We start from the raw sequence: 22,199 nt of genomic DNA, 5'->3' as shown, positions 1-22,199 counted from the left end.
ATATAAGTTAAATAGTAAAATTACATGAAGTTCTTTCCTTTTATTCATATAAGATAAAATGTCAAATCCAATTATTGATATGTAGAAATTAATGAAAAATGATCGTTGTTATTTTTAAATATTAATCAAAATTGAATCAACGTTTCTTGAATGAAAAAGACTGAAATGGTGATCCAGTCGAATTCTTTCCAGAAACGTACCATTTTATGTAGATCTTTTCTCGTAATAACGAGATCTTTTCTCGTAATAACGAGAAAATTATCTCGTAATAACGAGATCTCTTCTCGTAATTACGAGATCTTTTCTCGTAATAACGAGAAAATTATCTCATAATAACGAGATCTTTTCTCGTAATAACGAGATAATTTACTCGTAATAACGAGATCTTTTCTCGTTATTACGAGATCTTTTCTCGTAATTACGAGATCATTTCTCGTAATTACGAGATCATTTCTCGTAATTACGAGATAATTAACTCGTAATAACGAGATCTTTTCTCGTAATAACGAGATCTTTTCTCGTGATTACGAGATAATTTACTCGTAATAACGAGATCTTTTCTCGTAATTACGTGATAAAAATATTTTTTATGTGGCCCTATTCGGCTTTCGTACTATAGTATGCAAGACAATTTTTTTTCTATTTTTTAAATAAAATTAAAAAACACCCATCCTAACTGAAACACGACACTCATGATCAGTACTCCACATAAGAACAGCATGTTATTTTTCATAGACTACCAATACCACTGAATCACAGATGCTTGTGGACTGGACCGTGCACTACCCCCTCCCCCCCCCCCACCTTTCTATTTTTTTCCAATTTTTTTTTAATTTCTTTTATTAATTGTCGTTAATAACATCTTATATATGTCTCCAGTCGAAAAATAAAAGAAATATCACGACTCGGTAGCATTTTATATTCACACTCGTTTCCCCTATATATATATATATATATATATATATATATATATATATATATATATATATATATAGGGGAAACGAGTGTGAGAATAAAATGCTACCGAGCCGTGACATATATAAGAGGTTGTTAACGACAATTAATAAAAAAAATTTAAAAAAAAATAGAAAAAAAATAGAAATGGGGGGGGGGGGGTAAGGTCCAGTCCACCAGCACCCGTGCACTGAATGTTAACGTAAACAAAATAAGGACAGTGGAAAAAAATCCCCGCTCATATATCGTCAATTATATACAAAAAATGAATAATAGGTCAACAAAAGCACCAAAACATGTTTTGACTTTATATGAGGATGGTTATGATTGAAATAAGTAGGTTAACTTTCATGTACATGCTATTACAGCTAGCAACTATGAATATTGATTGGGTTCTTTGAACGCATACATGTGCGGATTGTAAGGGGGGCGGGTCAAGGGAAAGGGTCTGGACCTATCCTCCAGGGAAATTCAAATTTATTAAATTCGCATAGTAAATATACCGAAAATAGGACTCGGACTCCCGGAAAACACAATTATCCCATCCCCCCCCCCCCTTAGGAAAGGAAAAATTAAATTGAGTTAACAAACATATATGTTTGCAAATGCTGACTAGAAATTTCAATCGAATGAACTTTAATGCAAAAAGTAAGTGTACGCGTTATCTGTTCAACATATTTGATAAAAACAGCATTTTAGATAAAACTGCGCATTTAGAATATATGGAAATTTATTCCTTTCTTTCTTTAAACAAAATCCCAGTACTGGGTGTGTTTTTGAGTATGTGTCACCTGTTTAGATGCTCAGTTATCTAGTGACATACATGTAGATACTTAAACAATAAATGCTTTCTCTGGTGATTCATTCGGGATATGAAGGTAGCGACATTGCAGAAAAAATCCATAACCCGCATTGTCGCTACCTTCAAAACCGGTACCGCATGAATCATCAAAGAAAGCATTTTATTGTTTATATTAATATCTTTCTTTTAGTTAATTAATAAATTGATTATGAAAAGTTAGTAAAATTCACTAAATTACTGTTAATGTACATAGGTACGTTAGCTAAAAGAGACAGCCAAATCGTCTCCTGTGAGACTTTGAGTCTGACGTCATCATGAATTTTTCGTGCAGTCCGTGATTTTTCTTACGTCGGTGTAGGTTTTGACCAATCGATAAAGAGGGCATGTCAATTTCAGTCCTGTCAGTTTTTTGTCACTTTCAAACGCTGTAGATTACAATCAATCGAGCTGTTTCCTGCACCAAGGGAAAAATTATGGTCTATTGACTGTTCAAGCATTAAATAATTGTTTTATTATCTAATTCCTTTTTTAGTTTTCGGGGTTTACAATTTGCATATTACAGATGGTTTTCGTGCCATTATGCAATATACTCAGATTTTTTTTCATCTTTACATGCACAAAACTTGTTGCATGCATTACAACATCTCAATTTAATATTAGTTTACACAAAGAAGGAGGAGTCTTCAACCCATTAGATTTTAAATAGTATTTTACCTTATATAAAGCTTTAAAACTGTTGATTATTTGATACTCCATTTTAATAACATTGAATTTTGTTTCACCGAGTACTAAAAACAGCGTCTATGTAAAGGAATATACATTCCCTGAGAACTATCGAAAGGATCATGTAACATTAACATACATGCGTTCTAAAATACGTTGCCGGTCCAATAGATCGCAGTCTATTGACCGGTGGTCCAATAGATCGCAGTCTATTGACCGGCAGTTCAAAAAAGACGCAAATATTTAATTTGTAATAAAACAACAAAATCCCTTTGATTAGGTAATAGAACAGATTATGAACTGGGTCTAAACCAATCAGATTTCAGTATTTAACTTGAAAGTATAACAATATTGAATGTTCACGGTCAGGATCTCGAGTTGACCCCTGACCCCTGACGTTGTGAGAATGACGCTATTGATAAATTAAAGGCAATTTATGTTCAAATTTTGCATGCAGTTCAGAATTCATTTTTTTTTCGGCTGGCAGTAAAAAAATGCAATCACGGAAATTCAACGAATACCATCATCTTCTGGTAAAAAAAAAATATTTTACGTAGTGTTACCTCAAGGTAAAACGAGAAATTCCTCATTAATGTATCCGTTTGTTCAGTTACGGACTTCTATATGCTGCTATAACTCGGGAAAGCAGGACATAGGGGTTGTCGACGGAATAATTACGTTACACTGTAATGTTAAAACCTTCCCCTGTACGCTTAACGATATGTACATGTACATCAAGTTAGTATATAATTAAGTGGGAAATTATAATTTTACAGCAAATATTTTTCAGTTCCTGGAAAAAACATGCCCTGTTCCGGGAATACATCCTTATAGTTCAAACTTCAGTGCATTGGTGTTGTTAAATTTATTTGTTAATATCTTTTAAAATTAACATGTCAACATAAGTTTCAAACTAACACATCATCTGATACAGTTATATAACGATAGTTCATACATGTACATGAGATGACTTTTAATCCGTGTCATTTTGCATTTAAAGCACACTTTATGCAGGTAAAGAAATGTTCTAATAACGCGGTATTTTCTTCGGTATGAACATAAGGCTTCTCTCTTTTATGCTATAACCCAGGGTTCTTTTCAATCACTTTTTGTTTATTATTTCGATATTCATAGAATAATGATAATACCACTGGTTCCAATAACCAATTATTCATTCATTAACAGGAAAAAATCCAACATTGATGCTATTCTTCAAGTCTACATGATTTTGTTTTTATATATATGACACCGCATAGCACTAGATTCTCCTATCGAACTAAATTAGAAACAAAAAATTTTTGCATTTTTTTTTTTAATTTTTCACGATAAAGTCATAATCAAATATACTTATTGCGTTTGAAATGATTTGATAGAAATAGTTCGGTATAATTTTTGCACATTGAGGACTTCAGATTTACGACTATGTAGTAAGTTCTTTGGTAAAAAGCAGATCTAGAGATCATAATATAAACACCAAAACACCTGAACATATATAATACTTTATTTCAGTTTTTCATATAAATAAGTTACATAGAATTGTCGGATACATTTAATCTACAATACAATATATAATTTAGAAAAAAAACTACATAGTAGGAAGGGTATTTCTTTTACAAGTTATATATTTAAATACATTTACAATATAAAACTAACTAAGAGTAAAAAAGAGTTCTATTTACACACAGGTGGTACAACTTGCACACTTTATTCAATTCATTTAATGCACTCAAATTCAAAATTTAAAGTATAATATACATGTGTTATGAAACAGTTTGTAATATGCACGTGCCTTTTGATGAAGTCCGACACGTGACGTGACAGGGACTAACTTAAAAAATATAAAACCATTAAATGCGCACACGGCATGGCTTAATCTTAAATTTGTTGCATACCTGGTACAATGCAAAGCTAAATTATTCTTTTATGCATCCGACGTTTCATAACCTGAATGAGTTGAAAGTGCATATCTTTTTTAGGTCAACTTTTTTCGATGCGCAGTAGCAGATAGAGTTTCACACACAGAGTCTTATTTCACTAAGATTACAATCAGAAGACAAAAAATGTTGTGAAAATGACAAAAAATGACACACGTGACCCTGGTAAATAAAGTCGGGCAATTGTGATACCTACACTATTTTACATAATACAGATCATTCAAAATAAAACTTGTCAAGTCCCATTGATACCTGCTAGTTTACTCTAGACTTTTACGATGTTGTGGGAACCCTGTTATCGCCTGCATCTATTAATCTGGCGCTTGTTTCTCGATAAGAAGCCAATAAAAAGCATTGCAATTATAGCATTACATCAAAATAGCTGCGAGTAGACTGTAATTTCAGTTATAGATGCTAACTACGTTTCTCTTTGAGGAAAATTACAGTGCTTAGTGATAGTTTCAAACTAGACAAAATTACACATAAAGAGTGGCAATCTACTTCTTCCGCAGTTTGGTTTAAATAACCACGCTCTCAATGACCCATGTATACAAACGACAGATATATAAATATATCAAATACTGATTTCAAATAAGTCAAAGTCTATTGTCCATTTTGTGTCTTCGCCTGCTCATCCTCGGATTCCAGATCTTTCTTTTCGTCGAGTTCACAGATTTCTACCTTTTCCAGCTCCTCGCTCTTTTCCGGTTCCGATGGCGCGCGACTGCGAGTTAAGCAGCGCTTGGTTCTTCCGAGGGTTGCACCGGCCGAGAAAATGTATTCGTACAGTAGAGCAGCCACAAAACTGCCGACCATTGGACCAATCCAAAAGACCTATCACAAGAAATGTACCAAATTAACAAATGTTTACATCGCAGTTTATATATATTTGAAAACATTTATAACTTATTTTCCATAACATAGCTCTTCAGGTATTAATCATTTTATACCAATCAAATTGTTTTTTTCTTCCAAGTTATGACATACTAAATAAATAAATACATATAAACATTAATATTACTATAAATTGAATATGCAGTATGCAAATTAACATTTGCTCGTACCCAATGGGCGTCCCAGGCATTTTGAATTACGGCGGGGCCAAAGCTTCGGGCTGGATTCATACTACATCCGGTGTAAGCAATCTGTAATTTAACGAGAAAAAAAATACCATAAATCAAATTATAACAAGATGGTTTTAGCTATCACGGGGAGAAGACGAGAGGGAACATGAGTTTGTTATGTTGATGATTCCGAAGTATCGGACGCAAACACCGCGGAACACCGTGCTCTGCCGGAACCTGCCAATGCACGTGTTAAGCGGTGATAAGTGGTCACTATTTGATGCGCTTTAATATTGGATTGTTCTAAAAAAAATTCTAAACGTCTTTTCCCCCATTTACTGAAAGCTTTTCTTTTTACTAAAATTTAATTGAAATATTTTTAAAGGAAATGACCAAATAAAACGAAATACAAATGAACTCCATAATTTTATATAATTATTTCCTTCATAAAAGATTATACCATATTTTTAAGCGTAATGGTTTTTTTTTTTAAAAAAAGGCTTAGAACATGAAACAAAAATTTGAGATTCACACATGTACCATGAAATATGAAGTTTTCATCGCAGGTAAAAGTGACCTCAAACTAATGTAAACAGACACTACATTGGTTACTACAATAAGTTAGCATCATTCCTGGGTCTCGTCTTACGCGCTGATTAAGGAGCCGGAAAGGCAAAATTGTTTAGATTACGCTGATTTGAACATTAAACAGAGATAAACTTTTGATTAAGCGGACCTTCTGTTTCTTTGTAGAGCAGTAAACGGAACAGCAGTGGCAATAAACGAATAAATGGACCGCGGGTTTACCACCACACTTCTGGGATTCCATGCTGACCATACGGTACATTGTGTTGCAAGTCAGATATGAAAATGGAGTTTTTATACTGTTCAAACAAATTTAAAGATTTTTTTAACAATGTACAAAGCAGATAAAGTTGAAATAAATAATGAAAACCAAAAAGTATGAAAATATTATGTTCTTATTCACGCCAAATTTCGAAACCGAACATAGCGATGGGTGATTGATTTTTTTTAAATTCCAGAATGCAAAGTATACTTGAAAATAAATTAGTATTGAAGAAATGTAAAGAAATACTAAAAAAATTATCGCACTTTATTAACTCTTTTTTGATAGCCTTGGTCAAAATATTGGTGGTCAGAACTGTTTACGGATACCGAAAAATTCACAAAGGTTTCCGTGATAAGAAAATTGACAAATGACTTGTTAAGTCTACTTACGGCCACCAAATGTCCAACAGCTACGGCTAACCCAATGGTCAGAGGGGCGGAGCCCTTCAGGTCTGTTCGCTTCTCGTCGATGGACGCTAGGACCGTGAAAACCAGAACAAACGTGATCATAACCTCCACCCCGAACCCCTGGGCCTCCGTTACGTCCCCGCTCATACCGTTGACGCCCAGCCCGCCCCGGGCCGCTGCGGGCGTCAGGCCGAACAGTATTGCTGCTCCCACGATGGCACCGATCAGCTGGGACACAATGTACATCAGGGCGCGGACAATGCTCACCCGTCTTGTCACAAGGGCCGCCAGGGTAACGGCGGGGTTAATGTGACCCCCACTCACATGGGCTATACCCCAAACCATGGTTCCCACGATGAGTCCAAAAGTAAGTGAAATCTGTACATAGTCCACTGTAGTATCGGCCTGGTTTTGCTGTCCTGTGGCGGTAGCGCACCCGAAAAAGACCAAGAACAATGTTCCAAGAAGCTCTGCCGCCGCAGCTCTCCATAGGTTTGGGCTTGTCAAATCCTCTAAGTTCTCCCTCATGATTTTCCACATGTTACAGGACCAAGCGCTGACTTGGATATGATTTTCGAGGCTTATCTTCCTGTGCACCCTGGGAGAGATGTTTGAAAATTTTAGACTGGAATCAAATTGCGCTGCGTGACTTTAATGCGCATGATCAGGGAGGTTTGTAAAAGTGACCTCCCTCTAGATTTTTTTCTCTTTTAAGCCTCTAGATCAACAGAGAATTGAAATGCTCCCTGCGATCTATTTAGTGTATTATTTAAAGTCGCACATCTTTTTAAAACCTTTTTAAAAAGTAGATTTAAAGTTTCTAAAATTTTGTAGGAAAATTGCAAATTTGAACTTAAAATCGTTAACGTAACTTACATTTTCAAAGAATTTTTGGTTAGATTATTTCTAAAACATATTTTTCTTATTTTATATAGCCTGTATATTTTTCCATCTCCGATAAAGGAATTGATTGGACATTTCCATTTTACGTAAATGCACGAGCGACTAGGTGTGAAATTTGACGAGTTCTAGTCGTCAGATGTACCACCTTATAAACAAAAACCACGTCCCCTATGGTAAAATTATTAACGAATTCATGGAATAATTTATATGAAAGACTGTCATACTCAGAAACGGGGTCAACTTGTTAACAGGGCAACTCGAAACAGTGCATTGTATAGTTACCAAAATAAATACTTCGACTGTCGGGTTTGACTAACCGTTGACGAATGACGGGGTCATTTTTTTTTTAGACAGATGGAGGTGAAGACAAATTCAAAAAAGCTAGTTGAATGTACTTTTGATAATAAAACTTCCTTGTATATATAGTACAAAATAAATTGAGAGAGAGAGAGAGAGCGAGAGAGAGAGAGAAAGAGAGAGAGAGAGAGAGAGAGAGAGAGAGAGAGAGAGATTAGCGAGAGAGAGAGAGAAAGAGAGAGAGAGAGAGAGAGAGAGAGAGAGAGAGAGAGAGAGATTGTTGCGTTTTTGTTCAAATTAAATAGAGGATATGTTTTTCACACGCATACGGACCGAAGGACAAGGAATCAGAAAAACTAGATGTGTTAAACCCGTCTGTTATATAATGTTCACGCCACCACGAGATCTATAAATGTCAATGACAACAATGAGTCCTGTGTTTCCTTGTATTGTTATCCCCCCACTCGTTACAAACTTTCTCTTGTAAGATGTGGATGCAGAGAGATTCTTTACCAGACCTATCATCGTTGTAGAATTTGGATGAGATTTGTCAGGAAAGAAAATTATAAAACTGAAAATTGTTCATATTTTGTGTGAACTTTTTTTATATAATGACGATGCGTTTTACAAACTGGTACATATACATAATTTGGACTACGACATTTTTGTGTGTTTGGTGACACTTTGATAAGACTGTAATGACGTCATTAGCTGTCAAAAAGGTCAAGTTCAAATACAGTTTGATTGAAATTTGCATTTATGATTATAAATGCATCATGATAAATTGGGTCAAATTCATAACACGTCTTATTACATTTTTATATTAAAAAAACCAAACCTCTGCAATGTTCATTGCTACATTGTTTGCATTATAAACGCGGATATATATCATTCAGGGCATGTCATCACTTAGTAACATGAACTTGCAATACTAGTACGGAAACATTTGTATATGAAGAAAGAGACTATGATCTATACACCACACTGTAAATTTTCATTTCAATCATTTTGATGTACTATTTTAACCTTTGACCCCTCGTCTTTGGTGGCCAGTTCTGTCCGATGGTACGTCATCTAGTACCGCCACTCCTTCGCTGTCCTGTAAACAAACTGGAATTCCAATGTTATGTGTTAACCAAAAATATCATTCTATCAAAACTAGAATAAATGAATCAATTTAGTGATGCAGATATTGACATTAAGTTAATTTAAAATTCATTTTAACTCAGGATTGCAGTGACATTTTAAGCTCAGGGAATTGATTTCCCTGGGATACTGATTTATGGAAGCCGTCTTCACAGGGGTCGTCGATTGCATATCTCAGAGAGAGAGAGAGAGAGAGAGAGAGAGAGAGAGAGAGAGAGAGAGAGAGAGAGAGAGTTATTTCCATTTTTTGTGAAGTAGTCTGTCTGTAGAGTCAACACTCCTCACAGTTTATAGTGGCTGTAAGCCTCAGAGGAACATTAACCTCTTCTATTTAAGGTTTATGCTACAAAAATCAACAAATCCGAAGCGTAAACATATTTCCATAAAATATGAACCAAGCTTACTGAGAATTGTTGCATTCTTCGTCATTTTCTTTTATTCAATGACTTGTTGATGAATTGTGGGTGGGTATGATAAACACAAAGTCGAGAAGAATTTACAACCAATATATTTTATTTCCACAGCTGCTCTGTCATTCCATCTTGATTTTCTTCGCTGCCCTTTCGGTATGTTTGGGGGTTTTTTCAGCAGTTTGTAGCCTTTCTCTGCCTCACCGCTAAACTATTACGACCTCGCCTTGGTTTGGTTTCAAACAAATTAAAACAAATGCATATAAACCGCCAAAGCCTGTTCTATTTCTCTTGTTCTTGTTCACTGCCTATCACACTTCAAAGATCTAGCTTATCTCGATACTCTGAGGTCGGGGGATCTGGTTTTAACCTTTTCTAGGATATGTACTCCGCGCGCTCTCATACAATTTCCGAACGGATTAACTTTTGACATTCTTTATATAATGTTTGAGATAATGTCAATGAGAAATCAAGGACTCATTGAAAGTGTACAGACGTTTGACACAGTTTAGTATGTTTCCTCAATTACAAAGTCATTGCAGCCGTTATGCTTCAATTTCACAAATAATTGGCTGAAAACGCAAAATCTGTATGATCTTTGAAATTAACATAACTATGTTAAAACTACATATATACATGTATATTATTAAATTCATCATTCTATTAAAAGGATTTTTCTCTCATCTATAATTATGTTGTTACAATTGAAATCTCCGCCAGAAAGATTTACTTTTAAGTTACACACACACTCTCTCTCTCTCTCTCTCTCTCTCTCTCTCTCTCTCTCTCTCTCTCTCTCTCTCTCTCTCTCTCTCCGTGCTCCCTTCCGTTTGTTCATAAAAAATGTACACATATATGTATATTTATGTATAAAAATGTGTCAATACCAATAAAACTTGCACCTGCTGTGTTTTCATCTCACCGAGAGAGCAGAGGGTGTTCAGTACCCTCAGATTCCCGGGGAGCTCTGCTAATTTTTTTCTGAGTGTAGTTAGCTCTAATAAAACAAATTTTCAGCAGGCCTATCGCGTTATTACAAGCTTGTTAATCTGACATCTTTGACCGACTTCTAAGAACCGCTGTTGCGACTTGATTTCATAGGCATTTTAATTCCCTTTAGCTCAATACTAGTACATGTATTTGATAGGTTTTTAGGAAACGCCCGAACGTTATTTTAAATAAAAATAATAATAAACAGCGTTTTTTTTTTTAAATTTATATTTTTATATAACATATAGTTAACGTGTGATTAAAGAATACATATATTTTCTCTTGTATTCAGCGACCTAAAAAACATCAGTGTTGAAGAATAATTGGTATGGTTGAACTTGATTTGATTCAAGCAAGCTTGAAACGTCTTGATGTTTGTGCAGTAGCTTTTCAAATTGATAAACTAATGATTGTTGGAACTGACCATCTGTTAAAATAAGAATACGCTCCCCCAGAGCTGTATATAAACTGTTATTTTTTGGAGATCCGTGGTGTAAGGATATAAGAATACCATAAAAAATCTTCAAAGTAATAGTGAGTACATTGTAGTGTATATACGTATATATACATACCATGATTTTACAGTAAAACGTGGTTCTTCTGATGCACAACCAAGAGAAGCTTCTTAATATTCATAATCTCTAAAATGATATTGCCTATTACAGTCAGATTTGAATTTCAAACTATACAAGAAAAAGTAGATTATGTGTAAAGAATCAATACAATGATCAAAGAATCGACCGCATCGTGAATTTTATATGTATTGATGTAAAATAAAGGTCAACGGAACAACTACTGACAATTGAAGGAATTAACAATACGTCTTTTGTGGTCTTAAATTTTTACATGGAGCATACCTGTATAGGGCCATCATTAATATTCAAACATGCTCTAGTCTTCCCTAACAATATACACCAAAATGGTTAATTTCAAGAAGTGTTTAAAATATAATTATGATAATGAATCAAAATATGAATGAGACGAAAATATTCGGCTAATGCAAGGCTAAAAAGGACATTTTTAGTAGTCGTTATAAAAAAACTAAAGTGCATTAGTTGCAAAAATAGAATTTAATTGGTAAGAACTACATAAAATATACAATTTCTAATTCAGGTTGCAAGAAATCATAAAAATTTTCGTTGTTTAATTTTAGATACCTAGAAGTTTTGACAATAAAATTTGTTTGAATTTATGGACGCCATAATTATTTATTAATTTCGCGTTTATTTTGATAACTTGCTGGAACGGTGACTTGGGGGGTTCGCTCTTTGTTACCCCCTGCTTGACGATCTCCAGATGAGGATTTTGATGATGTTTATTCGGGAATGAAGTGGTACATCTGCCCCCGAAACTCAAGCCCGTGGCCTGAATATCGGGTTGTGAATTCCGGCGCTCGCGTCACGCCATTAATATCTCATTAAGGGAAATTTACTCTGGGTTTTATCAAAAGACGAAGAAACCAATATAATCTGCATTTTACAGAAAACAAAAAATCATTGCTGTATCTTAATAATAAACGCACGATTTCCCGTCAATGGAATCTTTGTATGTCTTTTAGTGTCAAAGAATCCGATTTTGCGGAATGGTTTGCATGAGATATACGAAAAAAATACATACATCAAGCATACAATTTTAGCCAAAGTCGTGTTTCTCTGATATTAATATATCTTATTCAAAAAATAAAAATCTAGAACTTCCATTATTTTCATGGACAAAACACACCTATCGTACACGTTTAGACACAAAAGAAAAACCATAAATCACTCTGAACGCAACATTTCATAAATTTGTTTTTATTATATGGTACAAACAGTAAAATAGAATTTTTTCTTCACACGAAATGCGAACAACAATCAGAAAAATATAAACATTCAGTTCTTAAAACCGGTGAGAATCATTGATTGTCAATTGCAAATAGAAAAGATGAGTAAAATACGTGAAATAAAACTAAAGAGACAAATTGGTCAAAACAAGATGTAAATCTTTACATCACAGTTCATTTCAACATCAGTAAATAAATATATATATAATATAAATTCATAACTTTTTTGTATTAAACAACACATGGTTCATTTTGATTATTAATTAGAATGAAATACTTGCACCCCCTCCCCTTTACATATATACACATTAACTACATGTATTACGATATAATAAAAATGTCTTCGAAAACTTATGTAATATACATTTTTTTGATCTTTAACTCTGCATAAATGCATCAATCATATCACACGTAACTGGCACACGGTTAATACCAATTTTATTTTTCCCTTGTTCTTTTGATAAAGAAATATGCTTATAAAAAACTGACCTGAATACCTGTATTAATGTCAGAGCCGGCGACACAACGCAGGACATACTTTAGATAAATTTTCTTCGTTTTAAGGTCAGCAATTTTAAAACATAATCAAAAGAGGTCAGCTATCAAGATTAATTCCAACTGGTAGTAATTTTACATTAAGTGCATATTATAATATAAAAATTAAGCCATTTAGATAAGTTAACTGAATTTGATTGTGAAAACCATGATATGGCAATAAATGCTCTCTCTCTCTCTCTCTCTCTCTCTCTCTCTCTCTCTCTCTCTCCAAAGCCATAGAACACAGAACATACAAAAGAATATATATATACATATATATACATGCTAATGAAATAGGTAGTTCTGCCACGTTCAAAACGTTAGTTGAATCTCACGAGAAACAAGGAAGCGATACAGGCAACATGATCAGTATATACGCCGACGGACGGAAGAAAGAAGAAATAAATACTTTTATTGACTAATTTTCCCAGCGGCCATGTTGGCTTCCTGATAAAAACTGACAAATTCATTCACGCTCCACCAGGGAAACGGGAAGATAATACGAGTTTTTTTTCTTATCAAGGATGCTGCGATTGGAGGAACTCTCACAGTATAAACTGAGTCGGGGAAAGTAGTTTCAGTATTTCTTCGCAAAACACCTTTATGTGATGGTGTTTGCATTTATGAATCAGAAAACGTTCATATAACTTAAACGTCATTGTCTAGTAATCGATGCGTATCAAAAATAGTTATGAATAATTATTTAACAAATTATAAATTTAAAGAAAACAACAATAAAAACGACATTCCGCTAAGCACTTTAACAAAAAGCGTTCATTATCGCTCATTTTAAAGTGGTATACCCTTTTCCGTCCTATTAAGCCTGGTAATAACATGAATAAGTATAAAATTTCATAGTTAAGAAATATAACTTTCCCAAATTCCGGCTGTCCAAAAATAAAATGGAAAGAAACTAGTTATATTTACTAATATCTACTGGTAACTGGGTGTGTTTGGCATCAAATTCGTAGGTTTTGGGCTCCAGGATGGACGCTGGTCACATGCCACTGAGATTCGTTTCCGGCGAACTTCAGGGGAGAGAGACGATCTCCCTCCGAGCAGTGATTGTCAACTCTTGCTGACCTCTAACTGTGCCCCCTCCAACCAGTAGGTCACCATCAGGCCTTTACCCTGGCAAAAAAATCTCCATAAAAGTAGGAAGGCCACGGGAGATAACTCAGGAATAATTTTCCTCTTTTATCAGGATTATTTCAGTATCGGTTTAGGAATACAATCTTGGGATTTAATTTTGAAATTCAATTATCCCCGCCTTTCGTCGATAATGTACATTACACATAGATCGGTTACCTTTATCGGGATTTCTCCACGACAGCTGACATCGTACATTCCAAACTGCTGTAATAACTTCTCCGAGGATTCAGAAATTTGGATTTTTCCAGCTATGACAAATACACAAAAGAGAGTTAATAATAATTACAGTCCATTGAATACAGTGTACATGTATATTAATTATCTTAATTGCACCCCGCAAAAATGGTGTCTGGCAAACCTTCCTACTCTTTTACTCACAATGTAATGTATTTCATCCACTTTTGATGATTACCCATCACATATACCTCAGTATATTGGTTAAGAATAAATTCACATTAAACATGATTGCCCTTTAAGTTTTTCACATCTAAAAGGAATCATTTACTTGCCATTCCATTCCGAGCATAACAGTCATTATACTCGATACTCAAGCTGATGAGAAAAACCTATTAAGATATGAGTTGGCCAGAGTGATCTAGGATTAGCAAAATCTTTCAAATCTGGTGACGTTTAACGTGGTAATCACTAGGGTAGTCTACTTGAGACAATATTTGCATGAATTGACCGCCGCACATTGCAATCACAATATCGTCCTGCCAAAACTGTGTCGATTTTTAGGTATTTAGTATAAAAGACGGGCTTTAATGATGGAGTTTTTCTTTTACTTTTGTTAGTTTTTTGTCAACCAAGTGACGTACATTCTAGAGATTCTTATTATAAATCTCTAAGTAACATAAATTCCTAAAAAATCTTACCCAGTGAAGTAAATTCTTGAGATTCTCACCAAATGACGTAAATTCTAGGGAATCTTACTAGTAACGTTTATTCTAGAGATTAATACAAAGTGATGTTGAGTCTAGTCTTGCAAAGTGACGTAGATTGTAGTCATTTTTACTAAGTGACGCAGATTCTAGAAGACACATACCAAGTGACGTAAATTCTAAAGAATCTTACCTAGTGACAAAGATTCTACAGAATCTTACCCTGGCCAGTGACCTAACAAGAGATTCTTACCCAGTGACGTAGATTTAAGAGATTCTTACCCAGTAACATAGATTTTAGATGTTTTTACCCAGTGACGTAGATTTTAGATGTTCTTACCCAGTGACGTAGATTTGAGATATTCTTACCCACTGACGTAGATTTTAGATGTTCTTACTCAGTGACGCAGATTTTAGATGTTCTTACCCAGTGACGTAGATTTGAGATATTCTTACCCAGTGACGTAGATTTTAGATGTTCTTACCCAGTGACGTAGATTTGAGATATTCTTACCCAGTGACGTAGACTCCATCCTGGAGGCAGTGTTGACGGTGTCCCCGAACAGACAATACCTGGGCATTGCAATGCCCACTACTCCCGCAACCACGGGGCCTAATGACGGGAAAAAAGAGGAAGACATAATGGGTCAGTGATCTTATACTTGTTATAACCGAGACCGGATCCAATACGAAATACTGATACATTGACATGTACAGCTGTGCTGGATAATCAGGCTACTGTAAAGTGCCAGTCTTGTGCCCGACTCAGATGAACATTCTTATAATCTAAATTGAGTTGTTGCTATTTGAAGCCATTGACGTAATTAGAAATATGAGTGTTACTGAGCGAGCAAAAAGATCCGTCTTTCAACATCCTCCCCCCCCCCCCCCCCCCAAATACTTGTATACAATATCGAATAGGGTTGAATCTGAAACATTAAATGACAAGCCTTACCAGAATTGATACCAATTCGAATCATCAATTTTTCATCCGGTTTGTGCTTGACCTTAAATTCCTGGACGGCCTTCATGATACTCAGGGACATGTTGGCTATCTCCATGGCATGCCTCTGACCATTTCTGACCGGAAGTCCAGAAACCACCATGTAGGCGTCCCCAATAGTTTCCACCTTTGATAATGACATTGGAAGGAAAAATTTAGATGTATATCATTATGAAATATCAATGAATTCATCCAATCTGCTGATTTAATCATTTCGAAGAAATACTACCTTGTATACGTCAAAATGGTGGATTATGTTGTCAAAGCACGTGTACAAACTATTGAGCAGGGCTACAACCTGTAAATTAGACAATATGAAGCTTAACGGGGCAGAGTTCAGTTCGATTGCGCAAGAATTTATTATTTTTATGCATCCTTATGCGCAAATCATCACTTTCTTTTCTCGATCTGAACAAATGCAAAGGATGTTACGGACATGATTTCTAATTTTGTAACCAGCTCATCTATTCTGATTTTGTTATCGTGTAATTGTAGATGTATACGGGTAGCAAAAATGGGAATAAATAATACCCGCAAAAGAAACCACATAATGATAGTATAATTTATCTTACTGAACAGATAAACGTAATAAATTATATTTGATTGATGTATCATCGACCACACTTTTTGTAAAACTTTCATGCATAAAAGCATACATCATATCACAAGGATTCTTTCAGAAACGAACTAAAATCTAAAATCAGTCACTTTATGCAAAATGAATGATCATATGATAATATTGATTTGCCTATTCTAAATTAATTGGGATCATTTAACAATGCAAGACCTATTTACACACAAATCGAAATCAATCATTAACATTATTATCAACAGACAAAAAACCCATGGCAAACAAACGCACTGTTTACCTGTAAGGTTTGCTACATGTTTACCTGTAAAGGTTTGCTACATGGTTACCTGTAAAGGTGTGCTACATGTTTACCTGTAAAGGTGTGCTACATGTTTACCTCTTAAAGTGTTCTACATGTTTACCTGTAAAGGTGTACTACATGGTTACCTGTAAAGGTGTGCTTCATGTTTACCTGTAAAGGTGTGCTACAAGTTTACCTGTAATGGTTTGCTACATGTTTACCTCTAAAGGTGTACTACATGGTTACCTCTAAATGTGTGCTACATGTTTACCTGTAAAGGTGTACTACGTTTACCTCTAAAGGTGTGCTTCGTGAGGCCAGTGTGGTAAAGCCCACGATATCACTAAAGTAGATGGTGACCATCTCGAACGTCTCTGGGTCCACGCTGTTCCCCGACTCCAGCTGTTTGGCCACCGTCCTTCAAGTCACAGCTCACAATGTAATCATTAACACTTATAACATATCTAAGGGCAGTAAGATCATGGATCCACACACATCAGAAATCATAATCATTGTGTTTCACTTTTAATCTTTTGAAGACGAGCGCTGTTCTTGATTGTCAGTTAAATAAATTTATAGAATACCGCTAATATATATAGGACCAGTAGTCATTATATTAAATATATATGAGCCTCTTATTTTAAATAATTGACTGAAAATCAAAACATTATTTAATCTATTGTAGTGCACAATGCCCATGTACATCTCACAAAATTTTGATTTGATAATATCTACATTTGTAGATTTTAACCGGAATGTCGACAATTTTAGAAGAACCGAGTCCAGAATTCGACACAGATCACTCCGTTGAAACTCAGTGGCATACACTGAAGTAAATGCGAGTTATCTCTCTTATCACAAGACACCATATGCCTAAAAGGGGAAAGTGGAAAAAAATTACAACTTACGGCGGTAGCAGCCTACAGAGAAGGTCCTCAGCTTTCCGTTTTTCGTCGATGTACGCTTTGGTTCTCTCTGTTACAATGCTCTCTAAATTATTGGCGTATTGCTCCATTCTCCTCATCAGATTATCCATTATATTTCCTTTTTGATTTCTAAGAGATATCAACATTTGTAATAAACATGACTTTATTGGATAAACGGTGCGATTGTTTGGACAATAGAAGGCTAACAAACAGTGATTTGCATCTATAATATATTTATGATTAATGATTAATATGGAAAAAATGGAATATACTCTCAGAATTAATAATGGAAAGGGCTCAAAATAATTTCCTATTTGGTTTCGTCGCTAAATTATTATTTAGCATGCATATTGATATTTAACAATATCTTTTACTTCACAGCCTAAAGAATTTCCCTTAATTCTAAAACCATAATGGATGTGAATACATGTAGTTCATGGCATAGAATGCTTGATTGTTTTCAATTTATTAGACAATATATTAAATAATCGATTTCGGCAATTAAAGTAGCAGGCGTTGCAGAAAACTATAGCAAATGCTCTGTATTTTTCTCCCCAATGTTGCATTGATAGCTCCATACACCTTGGTATCGAAGAATTTCCGATTCTCGATTTGACAAAAATACTCTTTTGTGCAGGCACGTAGCATCGTTTTTGAAATGCACCCCCCCCCCCCCCCTCCGATGCTACGTGCCTGTTGTGCATGTCTGTGCATTGCATATATTTTGCGCCAAATATACGACGAACTTCATCACGTTTTATCTCGACATTTGGTATGATTTGTAAAAAAGCAGCCCACTGGTAACCCCAAAGTCACCGCGATCAAAATAACGCCGAAAGTGTCAAGGAATTAAAGATTTCGGCATCCTAGTTTTAACATAACAGGTCTACATTTATCTCGAATATCGTATTCGATATGTCTTCTACATGTATCAATCTGATAAAAATTAGAATTTTAATTAGCTTGCTCGTCTATAATACTTACACGTTCATTTTCTTCAGAGAGTAGAATACTTCGGCTAAGTTCGGTCGTTCATCGGGAGTCTCCGACCAGCAGTGTTGAAGTAAGGCCCGTAACTCTGCAGTGCACTCTATCTGTGAAACTTCCGGTCTGAATGGCCCCATAGTGCCTGGGGCCTCTCGCACTTTCTCGATTATTTCTGTAACAATGTGATACTTTACACCATTCAGACGTGAAAAAAATACATTGTTGGTTCTGTTATCAAAATCCTCTGAGTCTCACTGCATGTACATGTATATATAGAAGTGTCCATTATGACTAAATAGTATTACATGTACATGTATATTGGGTAAACCCTTGATCTTTAGTGTTTTTTTGTTAAAAGGTGTTATTCACCCCAATGAACGGAATTATAACAAAGGAAAACATTTTTGTACGGCAAGTTAATTAAAATTAAAGTACAAGATATATTAAAAAATATTTTGGAAACACAATATTATCTTTACTGGATTAGTTGCTGCTAAATTACTAGTGTAATTGGATTTATAAAGGCAGAAAGTCAATAGCACCAACTTTTTTCTTGCTTGAATTTTTTGTACACTTAAAAAGTTACACAGTTTGATTAATATGTATGCACAATAAAGTATCATCTCAAAACACGTTTTTAAAGAACATAAAATACCTTCTGACGTAAGGTTACTTCCGTCATAGGGGGCACCACGGACTACAATTTCCTGCAGAGTGATTCCAAAGCTGTAAATGTCTGCTTTCTGATAGTTAATGTCCTTTGATTGGTTCGAGTTGAACAGCTTTCGTAACAATTCCGGGGCAGTCCATAGTAACTCTATGTGTATATATGCAAATATTTACGTGTAATAAAAAGACAAAATGTGATACTATTATAGTCTGTCCCAAGATATCCTCTATTCACATTTTGCTTGATTACTCGCTATTCATAAATACCTCAGGATTCAAATGAAATTCATTCAAAAGTATGAAAAATTTCCATGATTTCTCCGTAAAAACACCCCCTTAAGCTTTTCAGGTTTCAATACACGGCTAAAAAATGTAAAGTCTACGGGGATGTTGTATTGCAGCACGTTGAAAAATTGCGCAATGTATTCTGAGTGACTTTCAAATGGAGAAAAGATGTAAACTTTCCCCATTTTAAATCTCCGTAAGAATTGTTTCTGTTCTTGTGTATTTTTCCGAAAAATAATGTGTCAATGAAGATATCATAGAAATTTTCCCTTTCATCGATTTTAATTGCACTTCTTCACAGGTATACATGTGTATTTTTATTAAATATTGGCCAAATGTGCTGCATGAATATCTTGGGACAGACTATAATGTGAATATTTCAACAAATGTGTAATTTGGCAAATTGTTAGGGAACTTCCTACGGATAAAACTAACTGTAACACTGTACTTCTCATTTCCCCCCAAAACATTCCTTTCTACAGCACACAATACTTCACACAAACCCTAATTTTAATAAAAATCTTTAAATTCAAATATAGATCAATACGAGTGGACAAGCAGCACCTACTGTTCATATTAAATGACTTCCTGTCTTGAAGTTGCTCGCGCATCTCCACATTATAGATAGAGGGTAGGCCGAAATCTGTCAGTTTCAGCATAAACCTGCTGTCAATCACACAGTTAGTACCGCTGAGGCGTCCATGGTAACGTATCGGGCTAGAATGTATGTATTCCAATCCCTGTAAAACAATGTCATATTTACCGTTATAATCTGGAACAGAGACATACTGTTAACTAATTTTTATTCGCGGCGACTGTATTTCGCGATTAACTGCCGATAAACTGGTTCGCGACGACTACTGTTCACGACCAAGCCTTATCCAGACCTGTATTGTTATAAAAACTATAGACAAAGGATAGGTTCGCGGAGAGAAATATTCGCGACGACAAGGCTCCCGCTAAACTTGCGAAAATTTCTCGCACGCGAATAAAAGTTGGTTTACAGTATATAACATATATATACGTCCCTGTCTGAAAGCATTCTTGTGTTTTCATTATTGTCATCGTGTTCTACTGATACACGCCACTGTTTTTTTAAGGAAATAAGTTACATAAAAATGAATCAAATATTACTGCATTTCTATTGCTTTATATTTGATAATTAAAGATAAGTAACAAAAAATTGTATTCGAGTGGATCCCAAGTCTCAAAACATCATTTCAAAAATTGAAAAAAATGGCCTTGCTATTAAGAGTTTTAGACCAATGAAAATAAAATCCAATCAGCTTGTTAGTTCTCTAGACTTATAAGATAAAATTTAATGCACTAATTCCTTGCCCCTTTTTCATTACCTGGCTTTAATACGGATATTGACAATTGTGTTCTGGATCCAGGAAAATAAAGCAAACGTAGACTTAAGTCAAAAATTGTTAACTGTCTAAATGTCTCTTGATTAAAATCACAGAAAAAAAATCAATATAATTAAAATAAGATTAGTAAATCCGCTCTTCTACGATACGCTATACGTACAAGTGTAACGATCGTACGCGAGTGGATCTAAGATCTAATTTCAATTAGATTGCAAAAATAGAAATGCAATTTAAAGTGTCTTGATACAAAATTGTCAATTACAAATTTCGATTGTCATAATATTATAAACAATTAATTTATGACCGACTGATATTTTAACTTAAAAATTGCTTCATGATCCTGAGGTCAAGTCTTTAATGAATGTTTAATTTACTTGTATGTTGGTCTACGTCCTCTAGAGAACCGTTTGCTCAATGAGACGTTTCATCAGTATTATTGTGGATTCCTAATTGAACGCGAGAAATTAACATCCGCGTAAAATCGTGAGAGGCACATCTTGAAAATTTTAAAATCTTGTTTTTATTTTTCGGAAATATGTAAACTACATGAAAATATGAAAAAAAAATCGGCATTTGCGATTCATGTTCTCGCGATTTGATGGAAAACAGTTCAATCGCGGAATAAGATATCTACAGGATATACTATATTCCAAAAAAAAAAAAAAAAGAACAAAAAAAAAAAAAAAAAAAAAGAACAAAAACAAAAAAAACACAACTCAATCATTTAAAGTGATAGCTTATCCGTGGCTTTTACCAATCAAGTGAGAAATTATATATCAAGAAAGTTTTTTTCATTATGATTGGATCTGCCTAGGCAGTGCGCAGTGGGATGCTTTGGTGTCAGTAGACTGCTCACCTTTAGAATATCCCAGATAATGGAGTACCGGAAAGACCAGTCCAAATCGATGTCGTCGTTTTCTATTATATCCTTTAAAGAAACAATTTCCATAAATTATTGCGTCGATTGCATTAAAAAAATCAAATTAATCATACTCAAAGTTTTCTATTTGTTTTACTTATAACATGTAACTGTTTATATTAAATTTCATCAAGAAAAAAAATTAACATGATCTAATTTAATACATGAGAAATATATCAAATATATATATAAATATTTATGTTTTGCAGTTAGTGTTGCTTTTTTTCTTTTATTTTATATATATATATATATATATATATATATATATATATATATATATATATATATATATATAT

General features: G+C 34.5%; 2 protein-coding genes across 2 annotated transcripts in view; both read right to left on the bottom strand.

Moving 5' to 3' along the window:
* Positions 1-3,962: 3,962 nt before the first annotated feature.
* LOC128188589 (aquaporin-5-like) lies at positions 3,963-7,627 on the bottom strand. Its single transcript, XM_052859732.1, has 4 exons — positions 7,611-7,627; positions 6,717-7,332; positions 5,478-5,558; positions 3,963-5,247 (listed from the first exon to the last, which is right to left on the bottom strand). Coding segments are annotated over exons 1-4 (930 nt in total). The 5' UTR covers positions 7,613-7,627; the 3' UTR covers positions 3,963-5,016.
* Positions 7,628-12,268: 4,641 nt separating this feature from the next.
* LOC128188587 (atrial natriuretic peptide receptor 1-like) overlaps positions 12,269-22,199 on the bottom strand; it is a 29,963-nt gene continuing 20,032 nt past the window's right edge. Inside the window, exons 12-22 of the mRNA XM_052859731.1 lie at positions 21,841-21,912; positions 20,183-20,354; positions 19,316-19,477; positions 18,658-18,832; positions 17,656-17,802; positions 17,042-17,165; positions 16,105-16,173; positions 15,828-16,002; positions 15,387-15,485; positions 14,148-14,239; positions 12,269-13,970 (exon numbers count right to left, since the gene is read on the bottom strand). Coding sequence (XP_052715691.1) covers positions 13,908-13,970; positions 14,148-14,239; positions 15,387-15,485; positions 15,828-16,002; positions 16,105-16,173; positions 17,042-17,165; positions 17,656-17,802; positions 18,658-18,832; positions 19,316-19,477; positions 20,183-20,354; positions 21,841-21,912 — 1,350 coding nt within the window. The 3' untranslated portion in view covers positions 12,269-13,907. The remainder of the gene's footprint in view (positions 13,971-14,147; positions 14,240-15,386; positions 15,486-15,827; positions 16,003-16,104; positions 16,174-17,041; positions 17,166-17,655; positions 17,803-18,657; positions 18,833-19,315; positions 19,478-20,182; positions 20,355-21,840; positions 21,913-22,199) is intronic.

Source organism: Crassostrea angulata, chromosome 6 (genome assembly GCF_025612915.1).
Source record: "Crassostrea angulata isolate pt1a10 chromosome 6, ASM2561291v2, whole genome shotgun sequence".
Taxonomy (NCBI): domain Eukaryota; kingdom Metazoa; phylum Mollusca; class Bivalvia; order Ostreida; family Ostreidae; genus Magallana; species Magallana angulata.
This window is presented reverse-complemented; position numbering and strand designations above follow the sequence as displayed.

What these genes read in the sequence shown, in the direction of transcription:
- LOC128188589 (XM_052859732.1), bottom strand. An exon ending in CTGTTGGACATTTGGTGGCC is followed by an intron (nt 5,559 to 6,716) that starts GTAAGTAGACTT and finishes GTTAAATTACAG; the next exon opens with ATTGCTTACACCGGATGTAG. An exon ending in ATGCCTGGGACGCCCATTGG is followed by an intron (nt 5,248 to 5,477) that starts GTACGAGCAAAT and finishes TTCTTGTGATAG; the next exon opens with GTCTTTTGGATTGGTCCAAT.